The 24,625-nt window shown below is 60.3% G+C and overlaps 2 protein-coding genes across 4 annotated transcripts in view; both read left to right on the top strand.

Moving 5' to 3' along the window:
* TBC1D10A (TBC1 domain family member 10A) overlaps window positions 1-14,282 on the top strand; it is a 28,779-nt gene extending 14,497 nt beyond the window's left edge. Inside the window, exons 2-9 of the mRNA XM_061385332.1 lie at window positions 3,503-3,602; window positions 7,603-7,710; window positions 11,009-11,115; window positions 11,713-11,827; window positions 11,911-11,976; window positions 12,543-12,732; window positions 12,856-13,010; window positions 13,456-14,282. Of these exons, the coding sequence (XP_061241316.1) occupies window positions 3,503-3,602; window positions 7,603-7,710; window positions 11,009-11,115; window positions 11,713-11,827; window positions 11,911-11,976; window positions 12,543-12,732; window positions 12,856-13,010; window positions 13,456-13,926 (1,312 nt within the window). The 3' untranslated portion in view covers window positions 13,927-14,282. The remainder of the gene's footprint in view (window positions 1-3,502; window positions 3,603-7,602; window positions 7,711-11,008; window positions 11,116-11,712; window positions 11,828-11,910; window positions 11,977-12,542; window positions 12,733-12,855; window positions 13,011-13,455) is intronic.
* Window positions 14,283-16,717: 2,435 nt separating this feature from the next.
* Window positions 16,718-21,108, top strand: CASTOR1 (cytosolic arginine sensor for mTORC1 subunit 1). Of its 3 annotated transcripts, none has more exons than XM_061385338.1 (9): window positions 16,718-16,830; window positions 17,400-17,470; window positions 18,683-18,870; window positions 18,978-19,110; window positions 19,388-19,511; window positions 19,955-20,068; window positions 20,234-20,316; window positions 20,421-20,515; window positions 20,604-21,108. In XM_061385338.1, exons 1-9 carry the CDS (start codon window positions 16,718-16,720, stop codon window positions 20,670-20,672), a joined length of 990 nt encoding a protein of 329 aa, XP_061241322.1. In that variant the 3' UTR covers window positions 20,673-21,108. The 3 variants fall into 3 exon arrangements, with proteins under 3 accessions (XP_061241322.1, XP_061241321.1, XP_061241323.1); XM_061385337.1 differs by having other exon boundaries at window positions 19,385-19,511; XM_061385339.1 differs by having other exon boundaries at window positions 16,755-16,830; window positions 17,372-17,470; window positions 19,385-19,511.
* Window positions 21,109-24,625: the final 3,517 nt, after the last annotated feature.

The raw sequence follows: 24,625 nt of genomic DNA, 5'->3' as shown, positions 1-24,625 counted from the left end.
TCAGGAAGATCCCCTGAAGAAGGAAATGGCAACCCACTCCAGTGTTCTTGCCTGGGAAATCCCAGGCTTGAGGATTTGGCAGGCTACAGTCATGGGGTCACGAAAGAGTCAGACACGACTGAGACTAAACGGCAACAACATGGCCTTGAGCAAGGAGCTTAACTTTACTAAGTCTTGGATTCGACTTCTGGAAAATGGAGAGAATGTTATGGTTGGATTATTATGAAAGATACATGAAAATGATACATGTGTATATATATATTAGTATTTTAAGTAATATATAAATATTTTGAAAGATATTGGTAAGTAGTAAATGATTTAAAAATGGTAACTACTGTTGCTGCTGTTATTGTTGAAGTTGTCATTTTTATTATGTTGGGCCCCAAAAGTGTTGCTGTGACTTGGAGAGGGGAGAAGAAAAGGCATTCCAGGTAGGCGTGGGTGAGTGATGAGGGATAATCACATTTGTCTAATATGAGGCTGATCTGGCTGAGAATTGTGCAGCCTTAGAAGGGGGTGTTGCAGTAGACAGAAGGTACCAGAAAACTTAACAGTATGGCTTCAGCAATGAGGGTGACTTCACCTGGAGATGATGAAGGCCCAGCCCTGAGGAGTTCCACTAGAGACTGTCCTCATTAGACTCTTTTGGTTGCGGAGACTCCTTCAGGCCACCTTAAGGACAGGGGAGTTTTCTGCAAGGGTGAGTGAAACTCTCAGGCTGGAAGCATCCCCATGGGCCGTTTGGTCCCTTAGGTTGGCTATTTGGTTAGCCTCCCTGGCACTGGAAACTGGCTCACACTCCCCCCATTATCAGGAGGGAGCCGCCTCAGGGCCTCCACACCGTCGTGCCATCTGTAGAGATGCCCAGACCCCAGTCTACGTCACAGCTCCTTTCTGGGCATCTTTTGAGGGTCAGTTCACAGGGCAGGCCATCCAGCTGTATAGCAAACAGGCTCAGAGAGGGCAAGGGGCTATTGCAGAAGGAATTTCTATATCAGACAGCACTCTGATCAGATGCCTTCTGAGATCCTGACCCACCAGACTGGATGTGAACCTTCTGATTTTTCAGAAAATGGGTAGTGTGCAGCCATTCAGGAGCACATTCTGTGTGGGAAGAGAAGTTCACCTGTAGTTAGAAGGTGAAGTGCTGAGTGCCGGGTCCAGCAGGTGGTTAAACTCCTCTGCTGTTGGAGGAGAGGCCACTCAAATGACCATCTTTCCTCCAAAATTTCCCAATTTGAGGTTTTGAAAATAAAAATAGATCTTTCAATGAACATGTACATTTAAAGTAGTAGTGGATTTTTTGTTTGTTTCTGAGACGATCTTACCAAATCAATGGTGCAGTTTAAAATCAGTAGTGCCTTAGAATCCAGGAAATATGGTAGTTTGTTTTGTACCCATTTGAAATTCCGGTTTGAGGTTTGATGCTGGGTCTTTGAAACTGCAAAAGCTGTCATCTGACATCATTTAAAAGAACACTGAGCTTGAACGTGTTCCCCTGTGTATTTGTAGTTGGGAGACTGGGTATCTCTGTGGCCCTGCTGTCAGATCTTATCAACAGAGACAGACTAGAGGGTCAGGGTGTCAGATGGGTATGTATTTAATCAGATGGGAATTGTCTGGAAACTGGTAATCTCAGGCAAAAGCCTTGCCCTCTTATGAGCCTCCATTGTCTCTTCTGCTCAGTGGGGCGATTGGATCAGATATTATCCACATTCATAGCTGCCAGAACTTCCTGTTGACTCCGTGTGGCTACCTCCTTTAGTTTAGATAACTAGAAGGCTCATCCCCTGACTTGTGTGAGGGAGTGCTTTGTAGTGATGGGAGGCGACCTGGCCTGTGATGCTGGACCTGGGTGTTTGGGGGCTGCCTGGAGATGTGCACACATTTCTTTGTAGATTACCTGATCTAAAGGTGTGGTCTCTGCTTTTCTCCTGAGGGGAGGGATAGGAAGGAGCCGGTCCTTGTGCCCCACTTCTGCCTCCAGGTAGTGAGAGGTGGGCGGGTGGCCTGTGTGGAGGGGCTGTTGTCTCTCCTCGGCTGATCAGCACCAGGGCTGCTCTCAGGTCTGTGCAGTTCTCCAGATAAAAAACCGAAGAAGAGGACCTGCCCTTTTGTGTCTGGGAGCCCTGCTCTGCCAGGGCCCCTCCCACTGCTCGTCCAACCAGTAAAAGTTCTAGCAGTGCATTTCCTTCCTGTAGAAAGAGAATCAGAGACTCAAGGCCTGGGCCAAACCCTGGCCCCGCTGTGTCCTGTTCCTGAGAGCCTCCACCCCACGCTGCGTTCTGGGAGGTCAGGCAGTGCTGAGTGCAAGCCCTTGGCTATGATCTGACTTGGATTTGAGTCTGGGTTTTTCCACTGATTTGCTGTTTGACTCTAAGCAATATACCCTTCCTGGGTATCTTACCTCTCAATAATGCCAGTATTTTTTAATTGGAAAAAAAGGGGGAGAGGCACAAGAAAGAAATTTAAAAGATCCATAATCTACTACTTTAAAAATAATTCTGAGAGTGTGTATGTGTGTGTAGAGAAGGACACATACACGTTATTCTCACTGTTTTCTTACCAGTATTGCTCTGTAGGCTGAATACAAGGAAGCACGTGTAGAGGACGCAGCCTTCAGATGCTAGTCTTCTTCTCTTTGCCCCGTGGGTATGTGAACTCAGGAACTTCCAGGGACTCCCTCCTCGGAAGGAGCTCACTCACTCAAAGCACCCTCTAAGCCAGGGGTCTTGCCCAGTCTGCCGCAGCTGCTTCGGTGCTGCCCAGGGTAGGTCTCCAAGCTGAGGTGTTTCCCCACCAGCTCTCGTGGGCGTTCAGAGCCTGTAGAACGTCAGTGCCATGAGGGCTGGGACTTGTTCTAGTCACACGACTGTACCCCACAGTTTACCCAGACGCCCTGGCCCTAGAGCTCCGCCTGGATAGCTGTGACAGTGGTTCCATGAGTGGATGTGCAAATTCGAGTGGTGTCTGAGGGGGCTTTGAAGTGTAATTGAATTTGGATAGGCAGAGACAACTTGGAGTGTGTTTCCGCAAAGGGACTGGCATGAGCAAAGGCTGAGAGGGGAACAGGGCCAGGGCGTAATTGGGGAAACCATGAGTAACAGCTTTGTTAGAATGCAGAGGTGAGCATGGTGTCCCTGTACTTGTTTGACTAGTTTTCCGTCCAGCTCTGTACCGTGCATGCTGGTTCTCTGAAGAGGCTTGTTTATCGACACAGATCCAGGGTGGGAGTGCTGTGCTTTGGTGTACAGGTGCAGGCACTGGGGCCCCTGGTCCCTTGACACGTGGGGGAGTGAGTGCTTGAACCTAGTGTCTCTTCAGCCTGTGCCTTCTAGGGAGGGCGTTGTGTCCCTCGCGTCTGTGTTAGAGGGTTCTTGAGTTAGCCCCGTAGGGGACGGCAGGGGGAGGGACGGGGACTGACCAGGCTGGTACCTGGGGCCTCAGCCAGGGCCTTTGCTTCTCTCGGCACCTCTGACGGGCCCTGCCCTCTGCTCCACAGGCTGGAGGAAGTCCCCCTGGAGGTGCTGAGGCAGAGGGAGTCCAAGTGGCTGGACATGCTCAACAACTGGGACAAGTGGATGGCCAAGAAGCACAAAAAGGTGAGGGGCCTGGCCTTAGCCTGGGGCTGGGAGTCGCAGTGGGGGAGGCAGGGGCTGCATCACTTGGAGGAGCAGGAGGGTCTCCAGCCACCCAGTGTCCCCCCACCGGCTTGGAAATGGGGACAGAAGCTGGTCCTCCCAGATGACTTCAGACTGACGCAGATTCTTGAGTCACACTGCAGAGCCGCGCTCAGCTGAAGGCCCTTCAGGCAGCTTTCCTGCAGCGCTCCTGGGGCAAGTCTTTACCACTGCTTACCACCTAGGGGCGGACTTGATATACTAATAGTGGCTAATGTATGTTGACGCAGCGTGCTGGGCACTTAGCTGGGTCATCCTCACAGCACCCCAGTGAGGTTGGTGGTGGTGGTATCCCCACTTATGACTGATGGCAGAGTCAAAGTTTGAACCCAGGAGTCTAACTAGTGCCTGCACGCTTCGCCACCACAATAAGGGGCCTTCTTTACCCTCTAGATTAATTCGATGAGTTCCCTCTTGTCCCCTAGCCAAAGCAAAAAGAAGGAAAAGCGACTTCACAGTTTAATGGTCTCGTAGAAATGAAAATACCAGTGGTTCTTTTCTGGTGGGCTGTATTTAGGTGCCAGCTCTGCCACACTGTAGGCGCATCCTTGTCCACCACATGTATGTTGATACTCTTGTTCACCTTAGCAGGGTCTGCTCACTCCCTGGCTGAGCGGAGCCCGTCTGCAGTCCCACTGCTGGGGTCTCTCTGCACAAGTCGCCAGCGCACAGTGGCCCCCTCACCCGCATTGTCAGCTGACATGCTGGTCTGGGCCAAGCTGGCACAGCCACGGCAGGGCTGAGCAGAAACCAGGGCCAAAGGTCACATTTGGGCTTGGGTTCAGCCATACAGCCCCAACTCTCCAAGCCCATGGCTAGCAGAGTGACTTTGGGCAATCACTTCACTCCCCCAGCCTCAGTTTCGCTGCCCAAGTGGGAATGAGCGTCCTGTTGCAAGGCTCCTCCTGTAAAGCCCTGTGCCTGTGGGAGGAGAGAGGCACCCAGACCGGGGCTCTTTCTTACTGTTCTATGTGGACTTTGGGGCTTTCATTTTTTGCTTATTAGAAAAAATTTCACTTAAAAAAATACTTTTTTAAGGCAGTTGTTGCCCAGCTGCTTCCTGCCTGACTCTGGGGTCTGTTTGCCTGCTTCCTCAGCCCTCAGGCCTTTACCCTGAGCTTCAGCTCCTCTCACCGTCTGCGGAGGTGACTTGAGGCTGGCAGGAAGATGGCTATGGCATTCTCACCCCCGCCTCCTCGCAGATGGGTATTCCAGAGGGGTTCCAGCATCACTTCTTCTTCCCCTTTGCTTCCCTGGCACTGCGGTTAGAGACCAGGGCTACCCGCCCAGCCGGGGCAACCAGAGGAGGCTGCACTCCACCCTCGCAGGAACCCTAGCACACGGCTTATCTGCTGGCACTCTGGCTCCGGAGCTCTCACTGCCTTGCCGTGCCAGCTGGGTCAGAGGTGGTGGCACAGGAAGGACGACACCTGCACCCAGAAGTGGATCCAGACCCCCACCCCCTGCACGGATCCCGAGTCCCCGGGACCCGCCAGGCCCTGCAGAGAGACAGGGTGCTGGCTGGAATGCTGTCTTCCCCTGTCAGGCTCTGCCCTCCTTGAGCTCAGCAGGCTAGGTGTGGCTTCTCTCAGTTGTCATCAGAACTCTCCTTTCCCAAGGCCTTACCTCAGATAATGGCAATTCCTGTGCTTTCCGTTTGCTGAGCATCCCTCTGGCTTTACCCTTGCTCATCCCCACTTCTGCCTCTCCCTAAGAGATTAACATCTCCAGCACCCCGAGCTGAGGAGGATGCCAGAGGCCAGAGGGGGAAGGTTAGTTGCTCAGTCGTGTCCAACTCTGCGACCCCATGGACTGTAGCCCGCCAGGCTCCTCTGTCCATGGGATTTCCCAGGCAAGAATACTGGAGTGGTTGCCATTTCCTCCTCCAGGAGATCTTCCTGACCTAGGGATCAAACCCAAATCTCCTGTATTGCAGGCAGATTCTTTACCACTGAGCCACCGAGGAAGCTGGTTGTATTCCCAGCTCTCCATCCCCACCTCCCCCACCTTGGGCCTGGGTGAGGCCGGGCCTCTCTGAGAGCTTAGTGGACTGAAGGTATTCCTGGACTCTCCACGGTCCTGAGCAGACCGAGGGTGATGGGGCTGCAATGATATGTGGGGGCCAGCTCAGCTGAGCTTGGCCCTGGGGAGCCGGAAGGGCCTGTGGTTCCAGGTCATGTGCACCCCTTTGCCAAAGCCCGGCCAGACCACGTGGCTTCCTTCAGGAGACCCCAGTCCCACAGTAGCGGGAAAGTGTCCATGGAGTCAGGTCGGTCCCTTCTGCTCCCTTCCTCTCCCCGCTTTGCAGGCAGTCCCAGAAGCGCAACTTGGCTCCTCTGACCAGCCACTCTGCTCTTCCCCCACTGCCCTCAGCCTGCCTGCCTGTCTCCTTCCTGGTTCTTGACTCCCTCTGACCCTTGGAAAGTTTTCTCTTGTTTATGCTGGTCATTAGAAAGCCGGGCCTCCTGTGCTCCCTCCTCAGAGAGCCTCCCAGGGGACTCTCTCAGGGGGTTTCCAGATGAGGGGACTTAGGAGTGAGCCCGGGGCCCAGGGCCTCTGAGTCAGGTGTCCTCCCGGGATTGGAGGGGCAGAGAGGAAGCCATCATTTATTAACACTGACTGTGTCAGGCCCCGTGCTAGGCATGTGCCCTCTGCACTACTTCTGATAGAATCCTAGTTGTTACCATTTTGATCTTACAGTTGATGAGAGGTGATGGGCTGAGGTCAGCGCTGGATTCAAACTCATCATCCAGGCACCGTCCACTTCCCACTGCCCTGAGCTCCCATCTGCACCCCAGGCCAGGCTGCTCGGTGCAGGGGCCGAGGGCAGTGTCACCTGGCAGTTCCCCGCCCTCTTTCCAGAGGAATGGTGCCTCTGCCTTTGCCCTCAATCTCTTTGACCCTTGGCCTTGAGGTCAAGGAGCATGATCAGGGCACCTGCCTTCGAGCCTCACTCTGCCCTCAAGCCCAGAGGAAGCTCATCTCCCCATGTGACTTGGAGAGGCCTGAGAAGTGAGCACCCAGGGCTCGGTTCTCCAGGCTGTGTGGTGTGGCTGGAAGTTGGCGTGGTCCCTGATGGAATGACCTTAATATTGTCCCCACTCTGTGCCTCAGTTTCTCCATCTGTAAAACATGATGCTTTCTCAAGCTGGGTTTGGCAGTGGAAGCCTTTTTTCTGTTGAAGAGAACAAGCGTACGCATTGAGCACTAGCTCTGGGTCGTGAGATCCCCAGACACTTCCTCCCTCCCCTCTCCCAGGCCGTGATGGGGAAGGCCGGGGTCACTTTAGCCTGGGATCAGGACTCACACCCAGACCAGTTGCCTCCACCCTGGTCTGGAAATCGTGAGAGCTCGGGGTCAGGGAGAGCAGAAGAGAGGGGATTCTTGACCAAACAAAGGGGGGCCTGTTCTGATCACCTCCCGTCTTCTTCCTGAATTCTGCTGAGATCTTTCCTCTCTAGGCTGGATGTATCTTGCCACACAGCTGCTTAAACACTCCCATGAAAGCACCCAGGACACGTCTCTGGGCACATTCCAGGTCATCTTGTGAGCTGCTTTCCCTGTGGCTGAGCCATGTTCCACATCGTGCAGATCCCTTCCTGATGACATCCCAGGGGCTCCTCTAACTTGTCTGGTTCCATTTGGATTCAGAAAATTGAGATGGGGATTCATAACCCTGTGTGGACTTCAAGAATCCTTGTGTTGTCACTGGGCCAGGGAACACAGGGCTGCTGCCGTCACCTGCTGGCAGCAGACCCGGTGCAGTGTTGGAGCAACAGAGGTGGAGTCCGCTTTTCCCCCCGTTCCGCTCTTGCCCCCGTGCTCACTGAAGGCCTGACGAGCACCAGCCTCTTGGGGGCTAGGGAGGGGGCAGCGGGCAGCCTGGCTGGATGCACAGGCATGGCCTCCCTTTGACTTCCAGATCCGGCTGCGGTGCCAGAAGGGCATCCCACCTTCTCTGCGGGGCCGTGCTTGGCAGTACCTGTCAGGAGGCAAGGTGAAGCTGCAGCAGAACCCTGGAAAGTTCGACGTGAGTTGCCCTTCCTTCCCCTGCCCTCCCTTCCTCGTCTCTGGACATCTTCCGAGGGGGCAGTGATCCTCTGTGCTCAGGGGACCTCTCGCCTCCAGAGCCGACTGCCAGGCCTGGTCAGTCTGTGACTCGGGGCTCCACTCATCTGAGGCACCAGCCCTGAGCAGGCCTCAGTGGGGTGGACAGACTGGCAGCCGCCCAGATTTGCTCTCTTGGACTTGGTGGACTACCTCTCAGCTCTTGGTTATTGGGAGGGACACTCAGAGCCCTTCCCTGACCACCTGGGGCCTGAGCTCTGGGCCTTCGGGGGCTGCCCAGCAGGGTCACAGGACCCTAACACCTTTTGACTTCCCATTCTCTACTCTTTCTCTTGCCTCATCCAAGCCAGCTAAACTTGGTTCACCCATGTTGCTTATGGGCTTGTCTGTTCCGGGGGTGGCAGAGCCAAACCAGTGTCCTTAGAGTTTAGAAGCCAGTCAGGGGTCAGACAGGATACCCTCTGACAGCCATGCCTTCCCCTCCCACTGCTCCCCACCTCAGATTGCCAAGGTGGAGAACACCCCTCTATTCATGAGGCTTCTTGGGGCCCCCCTGGCCCGGGCTGCTCCTCCAGCCTGCTTCTCTAGGGAACTCTGCGAGTCAGTTGGCTTTCCCGGGGCTGCCCCAGCTCACCTGCCAGACTTGGCCTCAGGCCTCAGGGCATCTCTCAGGCTCTTGGGACTGATGCTAGGCAGTGAGAGAGCTGTCAGTCAGCAGCTCCCTGTTGACAAAATTCATGCTTCAGTGAACAGCCCTCTCCCGGCAAACCTATTCCTGGAGCTGCTGCTGTAGACCGGGAGGTGGGGAGAGTCGCCCAGGGGACGGGGGTTGCTGGAGTGTCTGGCTGAGGGCAGGCCTGAATCAGGGGTCAGGCTGTCCCACAGAGCACCGACATCATGCCCACTCAGGCAGCCTCTTGGCTCCAGAGTCTTCCTCCCTGTGGCTACATCACTTCCATGTCAGGGGGCTGCCTTCTGGCAGAGTGGGAGGCTCAGGGGTGGGGTGGGAACGTCACTAAGGCCCTAGGTTACCTTCAGCCACCAGAGCACAGCCTGAGAGCCGAGGGAGCTCGGGGGCCCGGTCAGCCTCCTGGTTCCAGTTAGCAGACGTGATGCCTCTGAGGAGCAGCGGAGTGCAGAGCTCTCTGTGCTGTGTGTGTCTGGGGAGTGGTGCGTCCTGAGAGGGGTTGGCTGCCTCTGTGGGGTCTGAAGGTTGCTTGCGGGAGGAGGTAGATTGGCCCAGAAAGCCCTTCATGATGTTTTGAACCTTAGTGGCAGGGCCCCGAAGCTATCCTGGGGGCCAGGACAGTGGTTTGTGAGCACAGCAGGAGGGACTCTGCCTGCCTGTGGGGTGGAGGAAGTGGACGGGGAGAGAAGCTGCCTCCGGCTGCTGGGGCAAGAGACCACAGGCAGGGGCTCTGCGAGGGGCTGTGGTGCAGCAATCCTGCCCCCGCAGGCCCGCGCTGACCCCAGCCTCCGCCATCAGCGCAGGCTCCACACCCTGGCAGCTCCTCCTCCTCTGCGCTGGCCACTTCTTCCTCCTTCCTCAGGCAGGACAGGACCTTCCAGTCTTTTTCTTCCCTGGTTTTCTTCTCTGATTTCCCTTCTTGACAACGCCAGCACCTGCAGGCTCCATGGGGGCTGCGGTAACTGCATCACCCCCAGCGGCCCCTATCTGCCTTGGACTCTTGGCACCCTTTCTCCCTGCAGGCCCTTCGGCTGCACCTTTCCCTTTCTGAGGGGTGGTGACGCTGAGTGCCGTGAGCTGCTGAGGAACCCAATGAGTGTGTTCTAGGAACCTTGGGTTCCCAGGTCCACACCTCAGGGGAACCTTCAGGAGAACTTGTGGGACCCTCCTTTCCTTCCTGACAAAAGCAGACCTGCACTGTACTCAAGACAGTGTCTCGGATCAGGACCGCATCCTGACCTGCAGGTGCTTGGGGCACTAGCGGCCCCGCCGAGGGGAGTTGCGCAGGCACAGGTCTCGTGTGCACCTGCCCCAGGGCCCACTGTCCAGACCCTGCGCCCCTCCCTTCACCCTCCAGCCTCCAACACTCCTTTGTCTCAGTGTTTACCCTCTTGTATCAAGTTACCTGACACCCTAGGGTCCTTATTTCAATCCTGGGACACCCCCACTGAGGAGGCACAGAGGGAAAGGGACTTGTATGAAGTCACCTGCCGGGCAGGGGCCTGGGCCTACACCCACTGATGTGTTTGCTGTGGACCCAGCCTTCCTCCTGGGGCCCTCCTTGCACTGCCCAACACGTAGACAACAAGGGCTCTGTCTGCTTCCCTGCTCAGCCCTCCAGGCATCCTTTCCACTGAGTTGTTTCTTTCTTTTTTGAAAGCTGAGGTTATGAACTTACATAAAGTAAAGTGCACAGATCTTAAGCACACAGTTCAGAGAGTTTGGACAAATAATATATACCCCTGTAACCAAGCAAGTAAGATAGAGGACATTTCAAGTAATTGAGAAAGGATCTTTCTTTGTGTAGTAGCTTTGTTTTCATAAATGGAACTCATGCAAAAATGTTCACGAAAGTTCAAAGAAAAGAGTAAAAATTTGCTGAAACCCCAGCACCCAGAGATGGCTCTGAGGCTAATGGTGTGACAGACGTCATGACGTTGCTCAGGGTAGCAGAACACACACACACACGCTTCCTGAATGGGTGGCGCCTCTTGTACAGGGAGGTGGGTAGCTCAGGAGTTGGGGTTGACAGCTCTGAGTCAGCCTGGCTTCCAGACCCAGCTGCATCATTTTTCTAGCCACAAGGCATCAGGCAAGTGGCTTTTCTTTGACCCTCAGTTCCTCACCTGTGAACAGTGTAACGATAGACCTGTCTCTGGGGGGCTGAGGAGAACAGTCGGCAAGGCCCACGTGTGCCATCTCAAGTGGTGCTCCGGGTGGTGCTCCCAGGTGGGAGTTGTTGCTTCCAAGTTGCCTTCCATCTTCAGGGGGTAACAAGGTGTTTGAGTCCTGAATGAAGTACCTGGACGTTATCTCAAGCTACAGCTATGTCAGGCACTCTTACCCACGTGGGTCTTCCTCCTGGAGCCTAGGTAGCCCCTCAGGGTTTCCAGGACTCTGCTCCCCTTGTCTGTGCTCCGCCCAAGCTTCCTGACTTGTCCTCGGGGAGGCCCAGTCAGGATGGGATCAGGTGGACATTGTCCCTGGTGATGGGGCCTCCTCCACAACCTGGGACGGTGATATCCTCCCAGCCATCCTAACTCCTAAGAGATGCTCTTGACCTTGCTTCCAGGAGCTGGACATGTCCCCTGGGGACCCCAAGTGGCTGGATGTGATTGAGCGTGACCTGCACCGGCAGTTCCCTTTCCACGAGATGTTTGTGTCCCGGGGGGGCCACGGGTGAGCAGGCTGGCCCTTGTGGGCTGTCCCTTTCCCTCAGAGAGAGGAGGTAAAATGAATCTGGCGGCACGTTGGGGGTCCCGGAAGCTGGAGGGTCCTGACTGCACTGTTAGTTCCCTATTTGGTTCAAACCAAAGATGGGTCCTCTTAGGTCTGGGGCACTTCATCCTGTACTTCCCAGAGAGTTAGGCTTGCCTGGCCTGGCCTTCCTCTGGAAACAGGAAGATGCACAAATCGAGTGGGGAGAAAGAAGGCTGGAGAGAGCTGGGTGGGTACAAGGTATGCAGGAAAGGAGAGACGTGGCGGCCAGGCCGGGACCGAGACAGACCTGGGACGGGGCTGGCCTGGCCGAGGGGCCACAGCTGCTAAGCCAGGGGCCACGCCCCCTGCCCCGGCCCTGCTCCCCGCTTTCTTTTTGAGCCTCTGCCCTCACCTGTCAAAGGAGGGTGCAGGGGCTGCAGAGGGGGACTGACCCCTGGTGACCCCAGTCTGCAGGGAAGTGCAGCCTCTGAGTCAGGTCTGGCCCAGTGGGGCACAGGTGAGGCCTGTGGGTGGCCGAGTCCACCCGTCAGCCCTTCCCTGCTCACCTCTCTGCAGCCAGCAGGACCTGTTCCGGGTGCTGAAGGCCTACACACTGTACCGACCCGAGGAGGGCTACTGCCAGGCCCAGGCACCCATCGCCGCCGTGCTGCTCATGCACATGCCCGCCGAGGTACCCCTAGGCCATGGGCGGGCGGGCAGACAGGTGGCCGGGGAACACCCAGCAGCCAGGCCTCACGTCTCTCTTGCCCACAGCAAGCCTTTTGGTGCCTGGTGCAGATCTGTGAGAAGTACCTGCCTGGCTACTACAGTGAGAAGCTGGTGAGTGCCTGCCAGCCTGGCCCTGGCCTGAGACCTGCCCCAGACCTGCCACCTTTGTGGCCTCTCCAGACCTTAATTCCCTGTGCCCCTGGAAGTCCCTCCCGGCCTCCCACTTCCACCCTCCCTCCACCTCTGCCTCCCTATGGCTGTTCCTCCAGGGCACCACGCTCCTCCTGCCTTGGCCTTCCAATAGGCTTAATCCTCCGCCCCTTCCTTCCTCTGATAACTCTTCTTTCCTGTCAGCTTTCAGCCCATGAGCTTTCCCTGACCTGACAGGCGGGGCCTCTGGCACATGCCCCCCAGGGTCTTGTTCCTGCCGTGCCCTTAGAGGGCACTTAGCCCCCTCCCTCCCTCTGCTCCCTCAGCCCGATGCTTCTGTGGTTTGTGTCTGTCTGCCTCTCTGCAGGACACGCTCAGTGAGGGGGACTAGCTGTGTCTGGTGTGCTTATCATTGCAACCCAGCACCCAGCAGGAGCTTGGCACCCTGCAGCGTGAGCCGCTTGAGGAGCCAGGGGTGGCTGCTGCGGGCCCTCGGTCACGGCCCGGTGTCTTCCCTGTCCCCCCAGGAGGCCATCCAGCTGGACGGGGAGATCCTCTTCTCGCTGCTGCAGAAGGTGTCTCCCGTGGCCCACAAGCACCTCAGCCAGCAGAAGATCGACCCGCTGCTCTACATGACCGAGTGGTTCATGTGCGCCTTCTCGCGCACCTTGCCCTGGAGCTCCGTGCTGCGTGTCTGGGACATGTTCTTCTGTGAAGGTACTGGGCTGGGCTCGGGGCGGCACCCCTGCCACCAGTCCAGTTCACGGGGGGTTCTCTGTTTGCAGAGAAACTCCCCAGAGCAGCCCCCACCGCCCACATTCACTGCCTGCCCCCCTGCAGGAGTCAAGATCATCTTCCGGGTGGGCTTGGTGCTGCTGAAGCAGGCGCTGGGCTCCCCCGAGAAGGTCCGAGGCTGCCAAGGCCAGTACGAGACCATCGAGCGGCTGCGGAGCCTCAACCCCAAGGTCATGCAGGAGGCGTTCCTGGTCCAGGAGGTACAGCCACCCCTGCCCCTCACCCCCGGAGGGAGGGGGAGACTGAGGGCCTGGTGGGGGCCTGCGGCCTTGTGCTCAGCAGCCCAAGACGGTGTGGACAGACCTCGTCCTTCTGTCTGAACAAGGAGAGGGGCACAGAGAGGCCCAGATCCCCGTAGAAGGAATGAGAGTAGGTGCGGCCCCACCCATCAAGCCTTGGCTTTATTTTCCCGTTTTTCTCTCTTGTGGATCTTTGTCTCTAGGGGGCTGGAGTGAGGCGATACACAGGTAGGCAGGAGGACTCGTGGCTTTCTCCTCCGAGGCGGTGGGCCTCGAGGCCCTGGCTCACCTGGCAGTCACTCTGGGGCCTGTGACCACCGTCCTGTGGTCAGCCCGCATGGCCCGGGCTGGGAGGCGGAAGGGGACAGCTCTTCCTGACGCCCCCCCCGCCTTCACCGCCCCACAGGTGGTGGAGCTGCCAGTGACGGAGCGCCAGATCGAGCGCGAGCACCTCATCCAGCTGCGGCGCTGGCAGGAGACGCGGGGGGAGCTGCAGTGCCCGTCCCCACCCAGGCTGCACGGCGCCAAGGCCATCCTGGAGGCAGAGCCGGGCCCACGGCCCAGCCTGCAGCCCTCACCATCCATCCGCCTGCCCCTGGACGCCCCCTTCTCTGGCTCCAAAGGCAAGTCCAAGGCATCCAAGCAGGTCCAGAAGGAGCCGCGGGAGCCGGCGAGGGAGAGTGGGCAGCGGGACCAGCCGCCTGCCGCGAGTCAAGCCAAGGCAGCGGCTGCCGCAGGAGATGCATCACCCCCACAGGATATGCCCGTGCAGGATCCAGCCCCCCAGGACCCCCAGGGCTCGGCCCCTCGGGACTCAGCCCACCACCGCTCCCGGGAGAGCCTGACGTCCCAGGAGAGTGAGGACACCTACTTGTAACCCTGGCAGCTCAGGCCCCTGGGCTGGGGTCTCCACACACCACACGGTTCACTGACTGACTGACACTCCAGGGCCCGCGCACCCTCCGAGGGCCCGCTGCCTGGCCCCGGGCGGCAGAGAGTCTGGCTGGCCCAGCACAGATTCTGCCTGAGTCTCCTTATTTATTTTCTCCAGAGTGGAGCTCGGGCCGGCCCAGCTGGGGCGGGTAGAAGTGCGGGCCGATGGGTGGGGCCTCACCCAGCCCCTCCTGGGGGGATGCTCCCCAGGGCCAGGGCACGGATGTGGTGGGGGTGGGGGGTGGGGAGTTTCTTTGTGTAAAATAGAAACATGGTTTTGTACAGAAATAAACAGGCTTGTGTAGAGAGCTGGTGTGTATCTTGGGACTGGGAAGGGGGTCCCACCTCTAGGGCTCAGCATCTCCTCCACACCCTACAGAGGCCCCCATCCTGGCCCCAATTTCCCCTACTTCATCCCCCCGGCCCGTGGCCACGGCCTGCCAAGGGTGAGGGTCACCAGGGCTAAGGCAGAGCAGGGCCTGCTCCCCAGGCCTTGATCCCTGCCTGTCACAGAGGTGAGGGGCTCCGTAAGTCCTTCCGGAGTCCTCCTCCTCCAGGGGCTGGCCTGGATGCCACTTTGGACCCCAGTAAGGTACTCGTTCTGGGCCGGTGCTGGTGCCAAGGGTGGGTGGTTGTGAAGAACTACCCTCTCATGCTTAGCACAGGCCTCCATCCAAGTTAGAGGGGTGCGGGGCGAAGCCTGAATCTGTGATACGAGGTGCCTGCTGGCCGCTTACCGAGCTGAGCACATGCCAGGCTGGGCTGGCTGATTGACGACTGGGTGGGCTTCATCCCTATCCCCGTTTTACAGAGGAGGAAGCAGAGGAGCTGACTGGGAGAGGTGAAGCTGATCCAGATTGGGACCCAGAGCCCCTCGCTACCTCTCCTGACTAGGGTGACCTGACTCTGCATTGAGGACCCAGGCAGGCAGTGTGGTGACCAGCAAGGGTGAGAACAGGGTGTCCCTGGGAGAGGCCCCCCTTCTGCTGAGGAAGCAGCTTTTCCAGTCAAACAATAGTGGCTGTTCCTGGCAGGCCACCAGGCTGGGCGGGCCGGGTGGGGGTGCCGGGGGAGAGGGAGGGAGGAGCAGAGCCTCCCTGGGAGCATTTAGGCATCGCAGGGCTGCGGCCTTGGCCTGGGACGCCCTGTTCTGGTAGAACCAGGGATACTGAGGCTGAGGAGGTCAAGGGTCACATGAACTTTTCAGGGCAAACCACCTACTTCTCACCTCCTGCCGCTCCCCCCTGTGGCTTCCTATGCCACCTGCCCCTGAATTGAGGGCTCGGCCTCAGAGGACACTCCCCTCCCTGGCCCTCCAAGGGACTGGCCAGGATCGGTGGCTGCGGCGTTCCATGGGGACCCACTGAGCCGGAGAGTCTAGGGAGGGCAAGTGCTGCCCCTCTTCCATCCGCCTACCGTAAAGCCTGCCGAGCGGGCAGGAGGCCTGCTCAGACCTGCTGGGTCCATCAGACCCGAGTCCTGCTCTAACCTGTTTGATTCAGAGCCTTGGCAGTGGGGCCTGAGGACGCTTGGGCCAGGCAAGGGCCCCTGGAACACGTTCTGTCCTGCTGCAGGGCCAGCCTCCGTGTGCTCGTGCCTGTGCGCGCCGGGGTCTTTGCAGGCCTGAGGACGCCTGAGCAGAGCCCAGCCCTGATGTGGAAACGAGCCCAAGTTGGCACTCACCAGCCTCGGATCTGGGGCGCCTGCCAGTGCTGGGGGCCTCCTCGGGCATGAAGCATGTTTAGGTGTGCTCAGGCCACGTCAGTCCTGCTCACAACTGCAGCCTTATGTCTCGGCGGAGAACCTGAGGACCCAGTGAGCCCCAGATGCGTGGCCCTGTTCCCCCAAAGGTTGGGCTTTGGGCATTTCTGGCCCAAACAAGTGTTCAGCCTGGTGGCCTTCAGCCCCCTCCCCACCACATGCTGCTCAGAGAATGGCTGGGGCCCTCCCTTCTGCTCTGGAAGCTGGGTGAGAGTAAAAGATGCTGAGGCCACTGAGTCAAGCTTCACCTTGTCAGTCCACTCACGGGGCTCACGAAGCAGGGAGGGTATGTGTCAATACTAGTCCCGGGCAGCCCTCGCTGGGGGACTTTTGTCCCCGCCACCCCTGCCAGCTCTGGTGGCCCTGCCAGCTCTGAGCCACGAGAGGAAGGAGGGGCAAGGCCCTAGGACGCTCTCAGGGCCTAGAACCACACGGCTGCCTGGGCTGCGGCAGCGGACCCCGCCCCTCGCACGTTCCAGGAGTTTGGGGGCTGTGTTCTGTCCCAGGCGCGCCTCCAAGGCTCAGCGAAATTAATTCTAAGGCCCAAGGACAGATACGACTCCCAGTCTCCGCCGGCTCGGGACCCCAGCGCAGCGGGCGTCCTACAGAAAGCGCGGAGCCCTGAAAGGGGGCAAGGCGCGGCAGCCCCCCCCCCCCCCAACCCCCGCAGGAGGACTCATCGCGGGTGGGGTCAGCGGGTAATTCCCGAGCCCAAACCGGTGGGGCGGAGCCAGCAGGGGCGGGTAGGGCGGGCCGGACGGAGCAGAGTGAGGCTCCGGCGCTAGAAGGAGGCGTGGCCACCCTGGATTGGCCGCCGGGTCCGCGCGGCGTGGCCTTCGGGGAGCTGGCGTAGCTGGCGGCGTGCGCTCGGCCGCGCAGCGGCCCCTTTAAGCCCCCCGGCACCGCCCCCAGCGACCCGCCCCCAGCACCGCCTGGGTCCTGTGGGCTGCGGGGTCGGGTCCGCGCGGGCCGCGATGGAGCTGCACATCCTAGAGCACCGGGTGCGGGTGCTGAGCCTCGCCCGCCCCGGCCTCTGGCTCTACACTCACCCGCTCATCAAGCTGCTCTTCCTGCCCCGCCGAAGCCGGTGCGCGTCCGGGTTCGCGGCACAGACGGGGGTGGGCTGCACTGTCGCTCTGGGACGGGGTCGGGAGATTAGGGCCGTCGTGGGGCCAGCGGGAGCCGGCGGGGAGAGCCCTCCCTGGCCTCCTCCCTCCCCCGCCCCGGCCGCCATCCGGCCTGGGCCTAACCTCCCCGGGACCGCCGCCTATCCGGCCCCGTGAGGACCCCTCCCAGGGCCGGTTAAGGCGCAAACAGCCTGGGATGGTCAATGCTTAACCCTAGTGGTGTCAGGTGGGGGCATTCTTTCCTGGCGACTGCGTAGAACTTTTTCCACTTGCCTCCCGTCGGGTCAGAGGGGCTGGTCTAGAGGGCTCAAGGTTCGACGGCCTGAGTTTGCAGCCGCGGGTGAGCCTCTCCTCGTGTCCTGGCGTGGAGGTCGGGGAGGCGGAAAGCAGTTCACAGTTCTGGAAACGGGGCACACACCCCACTGTCCTGGGGAGAAAACAGGCTTGAGGGGGCAGGGAGGCGCCCGGCCGGGGTCTACCCGCTCCCTCCGCCCCACCCAGGCTGAAGATGCCCCCCGCCCCCAACCAGGTGCAAGTTCTTCAGCCTGACGGAGACCCCCGAGGATTACACGCTCATGGTGGACGAGGAGGGCTTCAAAGGTGGGGGCTGGGCTGGGGAGGGGGTCTAAGGGAGGAGACTGCGCTCGTCCCTTTGTGAGGTTCTCACCGAATGCTAAGATCCATGGTCGCAAGAGCTGGGGGCCGAAGGCGGATGGATCTGGGTTCGAATCCATTCCCACTTCTCACTGGCTGTGTGCCCTTAAGCAAGTCACTTCCCCTCTCTGAGCTGTTTCCTCTTATGTAAAATGGAATAGTTACGGCTCTGATCTAATAGGGTCCCTCAAGGGCTTTATAAACGGGGCTGTGTGTGAAGGGCGGTTAGCAGCCCCTGGCCGGCCGGCAGGGCCTCAGTTACAGTTCTGGGGCAAGAATCGGGTTCCTGCGGCTGTTTCACCAGCCCACCCCAGCCCCGCCGTTATTCCCCCCACTGACTCCTCTCTTCTCTGGTGTGTGTCACCCCCTCCCCAACTGGTCTGGCGGCTCCAGGAGTCTGAGAGGGTTGGGGAAGGAATGCAGGAGGAGCAGGCAGCCAGCCCAGGGCAGGGTCCTGGCGGGCCTCCTAGCTGTGCTTGGGCAATTAGCAGCCACCCTGGCCGTGGCTCCTGCTCCGGACTGGACGCCAGCCTGGCCCGTCCCTGATCCCTGGAGCTGACATCTACCTCCCTACTCCTGCCAGCCTGGCCCATGCTGACAGGCCTGGAGTCTCAGGCCAGATCACTGGGGCTTCATCGGCAGGCATAGCGCTGCTTCAGGCCTTAGTTTCCCTATTTGTGCAGCAGGAAAGTTTGGATCTGCTCAGAGTAAAAGGCATCCCCTAGCCAACTTGGTGTGCTGGCTCCCCCTGGTGGTGCCACGTGATATAAGGCTTCTGTTCGCCCACGGAGCATTTGTCTTGAGGCCCATACCGGCATCCCATTTTACAGAAGAGGAAACTGAGGCTCAGAGAAGTTAAATCATTTGCCCCAGGTCAACAGAAAGTAGATGGTGAGGCTGGGATTGGAACCCAGCTCTGTCTGAATTCGGAGCTCCGATCCTAACTGGGAAGTTTCAATCCCTGACAGGCCAACACCTGAAGCACCTCTCAGTCCTTGCAGACATGCAGGTCTCAGGACCAGAACTTGGGGGAGGAAGACAGCTCCAGTCTCCAGACCTGACCCGATCTTGGTAGAGCTCCCCGTAAGGCTCAGACAGGGAAACAGGGCAGGGTCCGCCCTGTAGGCCCTGACCGGGCCTGTGCCCCCTGCCCCACAGAGCTGCCCCCATCCGAGTTCCTGCAAGTGGCCGAGGCCACGTGGCTGGTGCTGAACGTGTCGTCCCCCAGCGGCGCGGCCGTGCAGGCCGCCGGGGTCACCAAGATCGCCCGGTCAGTGATCGCACCGCTGGCCGAGCACCACGTGTCTGTGCTGATGCTGTCCACCTACCAGACAGACTTCATCCTGGTGAGTCTCCCGCAGGTGCTGGGCTGGGGCGGGGGGAGGAGGGGTGCGGGGCAGGGCGGGCCCCATGGGTGCTTGGGGACCCATGCGTTGTGCCTCTCCTGGCCCAGGTGCGGGAGCAGGACCTGTCCGTGGTGATCCACACGCTGGCCCGGGAGTTCGACATTTACCGAGAGGTGGGCGGGGAGCCTGTGCCTGTTGCCAGGGACGATTCCAGCAACGGCTTTCCCCGTGCCCAGCATGGTGAGGGTCGCTCTCTGACACCCGGGCCTCGACGGGGGCTCCTCTTCCCACCGGGGGCCCTTGCCTTGTGCAGGTGGGGCTGTGGGTTTGGGGAGACCAGCTGACACGGACCCCCGCCTCCTCACCAGAGGGCGCCGGGAGAACCCAGGCAGCTTCCTGCAGGTGCTGCCTGACCCTACTCCCAGCCCAGGCCGTCTCTCTCTGGCTGGCCACCAGGGGGCGCCCCCGTCCACAGTCGGCCTTTCACCTCCACCACCATCTGGTCCCTCCCCAGCAGGGCCCAGCCCCACGGTGCACCCCATCCAGAGCCCACAGAACCGATTCTGCGTCCTCACGCTGGACCCCGAGACACTGCCAGCCATTGCCACCACCCTCATCGACGTCCTCTTCTACTCGCATAGGTGGGCCCGTTGGCATTGGTCTACACACCTTGTTCCTGGGCTCCTTCCCATCACCTTCCGCCCACCCCTGGGATCTGCAGTTCTGTGTCCTGTTCCATGGCTGGGGTTCCTGGCTGTCTGTGACACCCCTGTGCCCTGCACTGAGGTCCAGGCAAGGCCCCAAAGCCACAGCTGGGGCCCCCTCCTCAGGTGTGGGCAGAGCCACCTGAGCTATGCCCTGGTCAGGCCCTCTGGACCTGGGGTAAAATCCTCTTTGTCACATTCAGGGTTCATCATCCTCTCCCGTCCCCAGCCATACCAGCAGGTCAGGGCCCTCAGATGAGGGGGGAGGACAGGGGGCCAGGAGGGTCTGCCCAGGGCCCCCTGTGCCAGCCCCTTTGCAGGCGTGGAGCCCGACTGGGAGGTGGAGCGGGCAGATCACCTGAGCCTCCCATCCTCCCCAGTCCCCCCAGGGAGGCAGCCTCTGGCGGTCCAGGATCCAGCTCCATCGCCTTCTTTGCCTTCTCCCTCATCGAGGGCTACATCTCCATTGTCATGGATGCTGAGACGCAGAAAAAGTAAGTGACCCCTGACCCCAGGTGGCACACAGGCCCTCGGCCAGCCCCAGGGAGGGGGCAGCTAGAGCGTCCAACGCTGAGGTCAGCAGGCTGACCTCCTCCCGGGCTCACAGCGGGCAAGGGTGGATCGCGGTACCCCCGCCCACCACCCTCCTGCTGCCCTAGGTTCCCCAGTGACCTGCTGCTGACCAGCTCCTCGGGCGAGCTGTGGAGGATGGTGCGCATTGGCGGACAGCCCCTGGGCTTCGGTGAGGGGCCGGGCCTTGTGTCGGGGGCTGCGGAAGGGCTGGGGCCTGGGGGGGTGGTGGGGGGTAGACTGCGGTGACCCACACAGCCCCTCCTCGACCCTCAGACGAGTGTGGGATCGTGGCCCAGATCGCGGGCCCCCTGGCTGCAGCCGACATCTCTGCCTACTACATCAGCACCTTCAACTTCGACCATGCCTTGGTGAGCCCCCTGGCTGGGGAAGGGGACCTGGGGGGAGGGGGAGGGGGCAGGGCGACCCTGACGCCTCCCTGTGCCCGCCGGCCCGCAGGTGCCCGAGGACGGCATCGGCAGCGTCATCGAGGTCCTCCAGCGCCGGCAGGACGGCCTGGGCTCTTGAGGCTCCAGGGGCAGGCCACAGCAGCCTCCGGGGTCTCCCCTGGCCCTCTGGCTTCCAGAGACTTCTCAAAGCTGTGTGCTCCAGCTCTGGGACGTTCCTGCCGGGGGGCCCCCTCCTTCCGCTCTGTGTATGTAAGCTGTAAGCAGACACCGGCTCTCAACGTGGCCGCCGCGTGTCTGCCCAACGCAGGGGACGTGGTGCTCTGGGCTTCTTCCAGGAAGCCCTCAACCCTCCCTGCGGGGCCTCAGGGTTTGCACATTCCCTGCCTGAGGCCTGAGCCTCCCCCATCTCCACGCCGCCCCCGGCTGGGTTGCCTGACCCAGCAAAGGAGTTCTGACCGTGCCTTCCCTTCCTGGGGCCTCCAAGAAAAGTATTTTTACACCTCTCTCTCTCTCCTTTTTAAATCAACTTGTTAATAAAGAGCTTATACCGAGCAGACCGGGCTGTGGTCCTTGGGGTCGTCCGAGCCTCAGCCACAGGGCTGCCGCCTGAGGTCCTGGACTGTACCCTCCTCTCCCACCCCATCCTGTGCTGCCGGCTCTGGGCCGGGCTCACCTCAGCCTCCCTCTGTGCTCACCTCGAGAGCCAGCGCCCCCATTCTCAGGACAAAGTGACTGGAGCGCCGGCAGGGGGAGTGACCCAAGCCAGGGCCATGTGATTCCCTGCCGGGGCTGCCCAGCTCTGAGGTTCAGCCTCTCTCTTCATTCTTTTCTGGGTCTGAACAACCCAGGAGGTTCGGAGCAGAGCAGAGGCTCCCAGACCCTCCTGTCTGGAGTGGGGGTCCCGCATCCCCCCCGACCCCACCGCCACCTTGGCTGTGGCTGGCCTGCTGTCGGCTTTCTCTTGGATCACACCTGAGTCCTGGCCATCCCTGGTGGGAGTGATCACTCAGTCCTTGCCCCCAGGGCTTTCCTGGAGCAGTGCTGGGAGGGGCCGGCCAGAGTGGGCAGCTGAGAGCCCATGCTGGGCTTGGGCTTGGCTCAGCCACACAGACCAGACGGGGGACTGGAGGCCCCCAGGAGCCTCTGCGCCCAGAGGCTCCACAAACCTGGGCCTGGGTTTCCTGCCGCTGTGGGGCCACCTCCCCGTTCCGTGGGCTGGGATTCCGCTGTGACCTGATGGGGCCCTACAGATGCGCGGGGGAGGTTATCGGGTGCCCTCAGCCCAGACCCGCCCGCACACAGAAAGGGAAGAAGGGTGTGACTTCGGGGTACTCAGAGGTCGTGGTGGCTCCCCAGAAAAGCCAGAGCGGGGCCAGGCCTCTGGCAGCACGCCCGCCCTGCCCCTGGGAACCTGGGGGCTGCAGATCAGAGGAGCAGGGAGCACGGCCCAGGCCGGTGAGTGGCGGTCGGGGGCCCAGGCCAGCCCTTCCCCCCTCCCCCTGGCCTCAGTTTCCCCAGTGCCTGGAGACCCGGGAGGCAGCCCGCTCAGGATCCAATACCCCTTGGGCCCTGGGGAGAGGGCATTTGTCTGTGGATTGTCTTTGGGGTGGGGGGAATCTTGTTTCTCTCCCTGGAGGGCCCACCCTGGGCCTTGGCTGGAGGGATATCCCAGGCTGAGATGGGGGCTTTAGAACCAGAATTCCTGGGGCTGCCTGACCTGCATCTGGAGGGTTCCTGGTCACCTGTCCAGCTCTGGGCGGGGGGGTCTTTCTATCTCTCTGTTTGTGAGTCATTGCCTTATTTGGGTATTCCTGCCACCCCAGCTTTCCAAGTGGGTCAGGCCTCTCCCGGTCCTCCAAGCTGGATTTTAACACATCGGTTAGTTCTGGGGCCTGTCCTCAGAACTGGCCTAGGCAGGAGCCACAGGTGCCCCGCTGGGCCGGCCTGACTCAGGCCCAGGCCTTGAGGCCAGCACGCCAGCCTGCGTCTCCTGCACACGTGCGTGTGTGTGGAGGGGGGTCGTTAGCTCTCAGGGCATTAAGAGTCCTTGGGGGTCACTGGGCTGGCTCCGGCAGGTTACAGATGGGGAGACTGGGACCCACAGGGCTTGGGTAGCGCCTGCAGCTAGGAGATGGGGATGTGACTCTGGCCCTCTCGCAGAGCTGATGCTATGCGTGCCATCAGACGGAGGGGTCCAGGCCGGTGTCTCAGGCCGGTGGTGGGCGGCGGGGTGGCTCATGGACTGACCTTCTTAGCTTCCCAGGACCCAGAGAGTTCCAGGGCTAAGGAACTCGGTTTGGTCAGCCCAGGCCTGGGCTTGGGTAATTCATAACTGAGGCTGGGGGCCCTCACTGGCACACCCGGAGCCTCGGAGTGGCCACTCCTGAGAGCAAGGTTGAGGCCCCAGACCTCAGAGCCCGACGCTTGTCTTCAAAGATCAGCCTGTGCCCCGGGGGGGAGGGCGGGCCCCACCTGTGGCCCCTCAGCCCCTCGTCCCTCATCTCCGGGGTTGGGGGGGAGGGGGTGTGAGCCTGGGCTGGGGTTGGAGGGGGGCTCTGGGTGGTGGGGACAGGAGATGAGCACACCTCAGGGGGAAAGAACCCGAGGTGCATTTCCACGCTTTCTGGTCTCCACGGTCGTATATAAGTGACCTTGTCAGCCCTCCTCCAAGCGTTTGAACAGAAATTCAAGGTTTAAGGTCCTCACCCACGCCTCGGCCAGGCTGGGCTGTGCAGTCCTGTGCTTGCAAAACTGCCACAAAGAGGGTTTCTTTTCCTACATAGAGGGGAGGACAGACCTACTCCCCCAGCATGGTCTACTGGTCCCACTGGGTGGGACGGGTCCAAGCAGGAGGCAGGAGGAACGGCACCCAGTCTGCAGCAGGCCAGCCGGATGCCCAGGCAGGCCGCGGTCCCAGCTGCGCGTGGGGGAGGGGCATGGCATGCTGCGTTAATTCACGTGTTCAGCACGCGCTCCCACTGGTCCCCTTTACCGGGGAAATGAAGCGCAGAGCAGTGAAGCAACTTAGCCAAGGTCTCACAGCTGGGCATGGCAGAACCAGAATTTAACAAGAAGGTCAGTAGTGCCCATGGGGCCTGGGGAGGTCCTCGGCGGGGTGGGGGGCGGGGGGCAGGGACAGTGTGGCTGACCCCTGAGGGACCCGGGTGATTTTGCAAGCTCCGTCGCAATCCCGGCTGTCTGCGTCGCTGGCTGGGCGTCTGCCGCCAGTGCGTGGGCAGGCACGCGCGGCCCGGCCCTGGCTCCTCCCTGACCTCGGGCTGGGTGTTGGGCAACGGCTGCGGTTTGTGTCTCCCTTTCCCAGGCGGGCCCTGGTGCTGGGGTTCCTGAATCCAGGGGCGTCTCAAAGGGGGATGCCCAGAGCTCCCTTCCCCAAGGGGAGGGGTCGGTGATGGTGCTGCACGGCCGGGCGGGGGGTGATGGTGTGTGCACTTGTGGTGTGCAGGCCTTGTTTGTGCAAAACAAGCGAGCAAGTCTGTTTTGGCTAGAGAGTGTGTCCGTGTGTCTGTCTGTCTGCACATGCTTCTGAGTGTCCGTGTGTCTGTGTACTTGCGCTCCCGCGTCAGAGGTCTGGGTGTCCGCGGCTGTAGGTGCACCCAGCCACTCGTAACCCTCAGCCGTGTGCCTGGCTCTGTCTCGGCACGTGTCCCGTGTATGCGTGGCTGGTGTGTGCAGCTGCTCAGTTGTGGGCGTGTGTGAGCGTTTGCGGCACGTGTTTCTGCGTGTCTGTTTTTACCTGTGGCTGGGACCGTTTTCCTGTGTCCATGTGTGCGTGCACACGTCTGCCCCTGTGTACCCTCGTGTCCACTTTCCTTCCATGGACTCACATCCCTCTGGGCCCCTCTGCCTCTCCCTGAGGCGGAAGGCCCAGCCCCCTGCAGTCCCCCGGGAGCCGTGGGCTGTGCTGCCCTCCTCAGCCCTGCCCTCTGCCTGGCCACCTCCTGCCTCTGCCCTCAGCCTCCTCGACCCCCTCGACCCCCTCTGCCCACGTCTCCTTCCCTCCTCTTCTGCCTGCAGCCCCAAGGGAGCCTGGCTCTGCTTTCTGGCCTGAGT

This window comes from Bos javanicus, chromosome 17 (assembly GCF_032452875.1).
Source record: "Bos javanicus breed banteng chromosome 17, ARS-OSU_banteng_1.0, whole genome shotgun sequence".
Lineage (NCBI taxonomy): Eukaryota > Metazoa > Chordata > Mammalia > Artiodactyla > Bovidae > Bos > Bos javanicus.
This window is presented reverse-complemented; position numbering and strand designations above follow the sequence as displayed.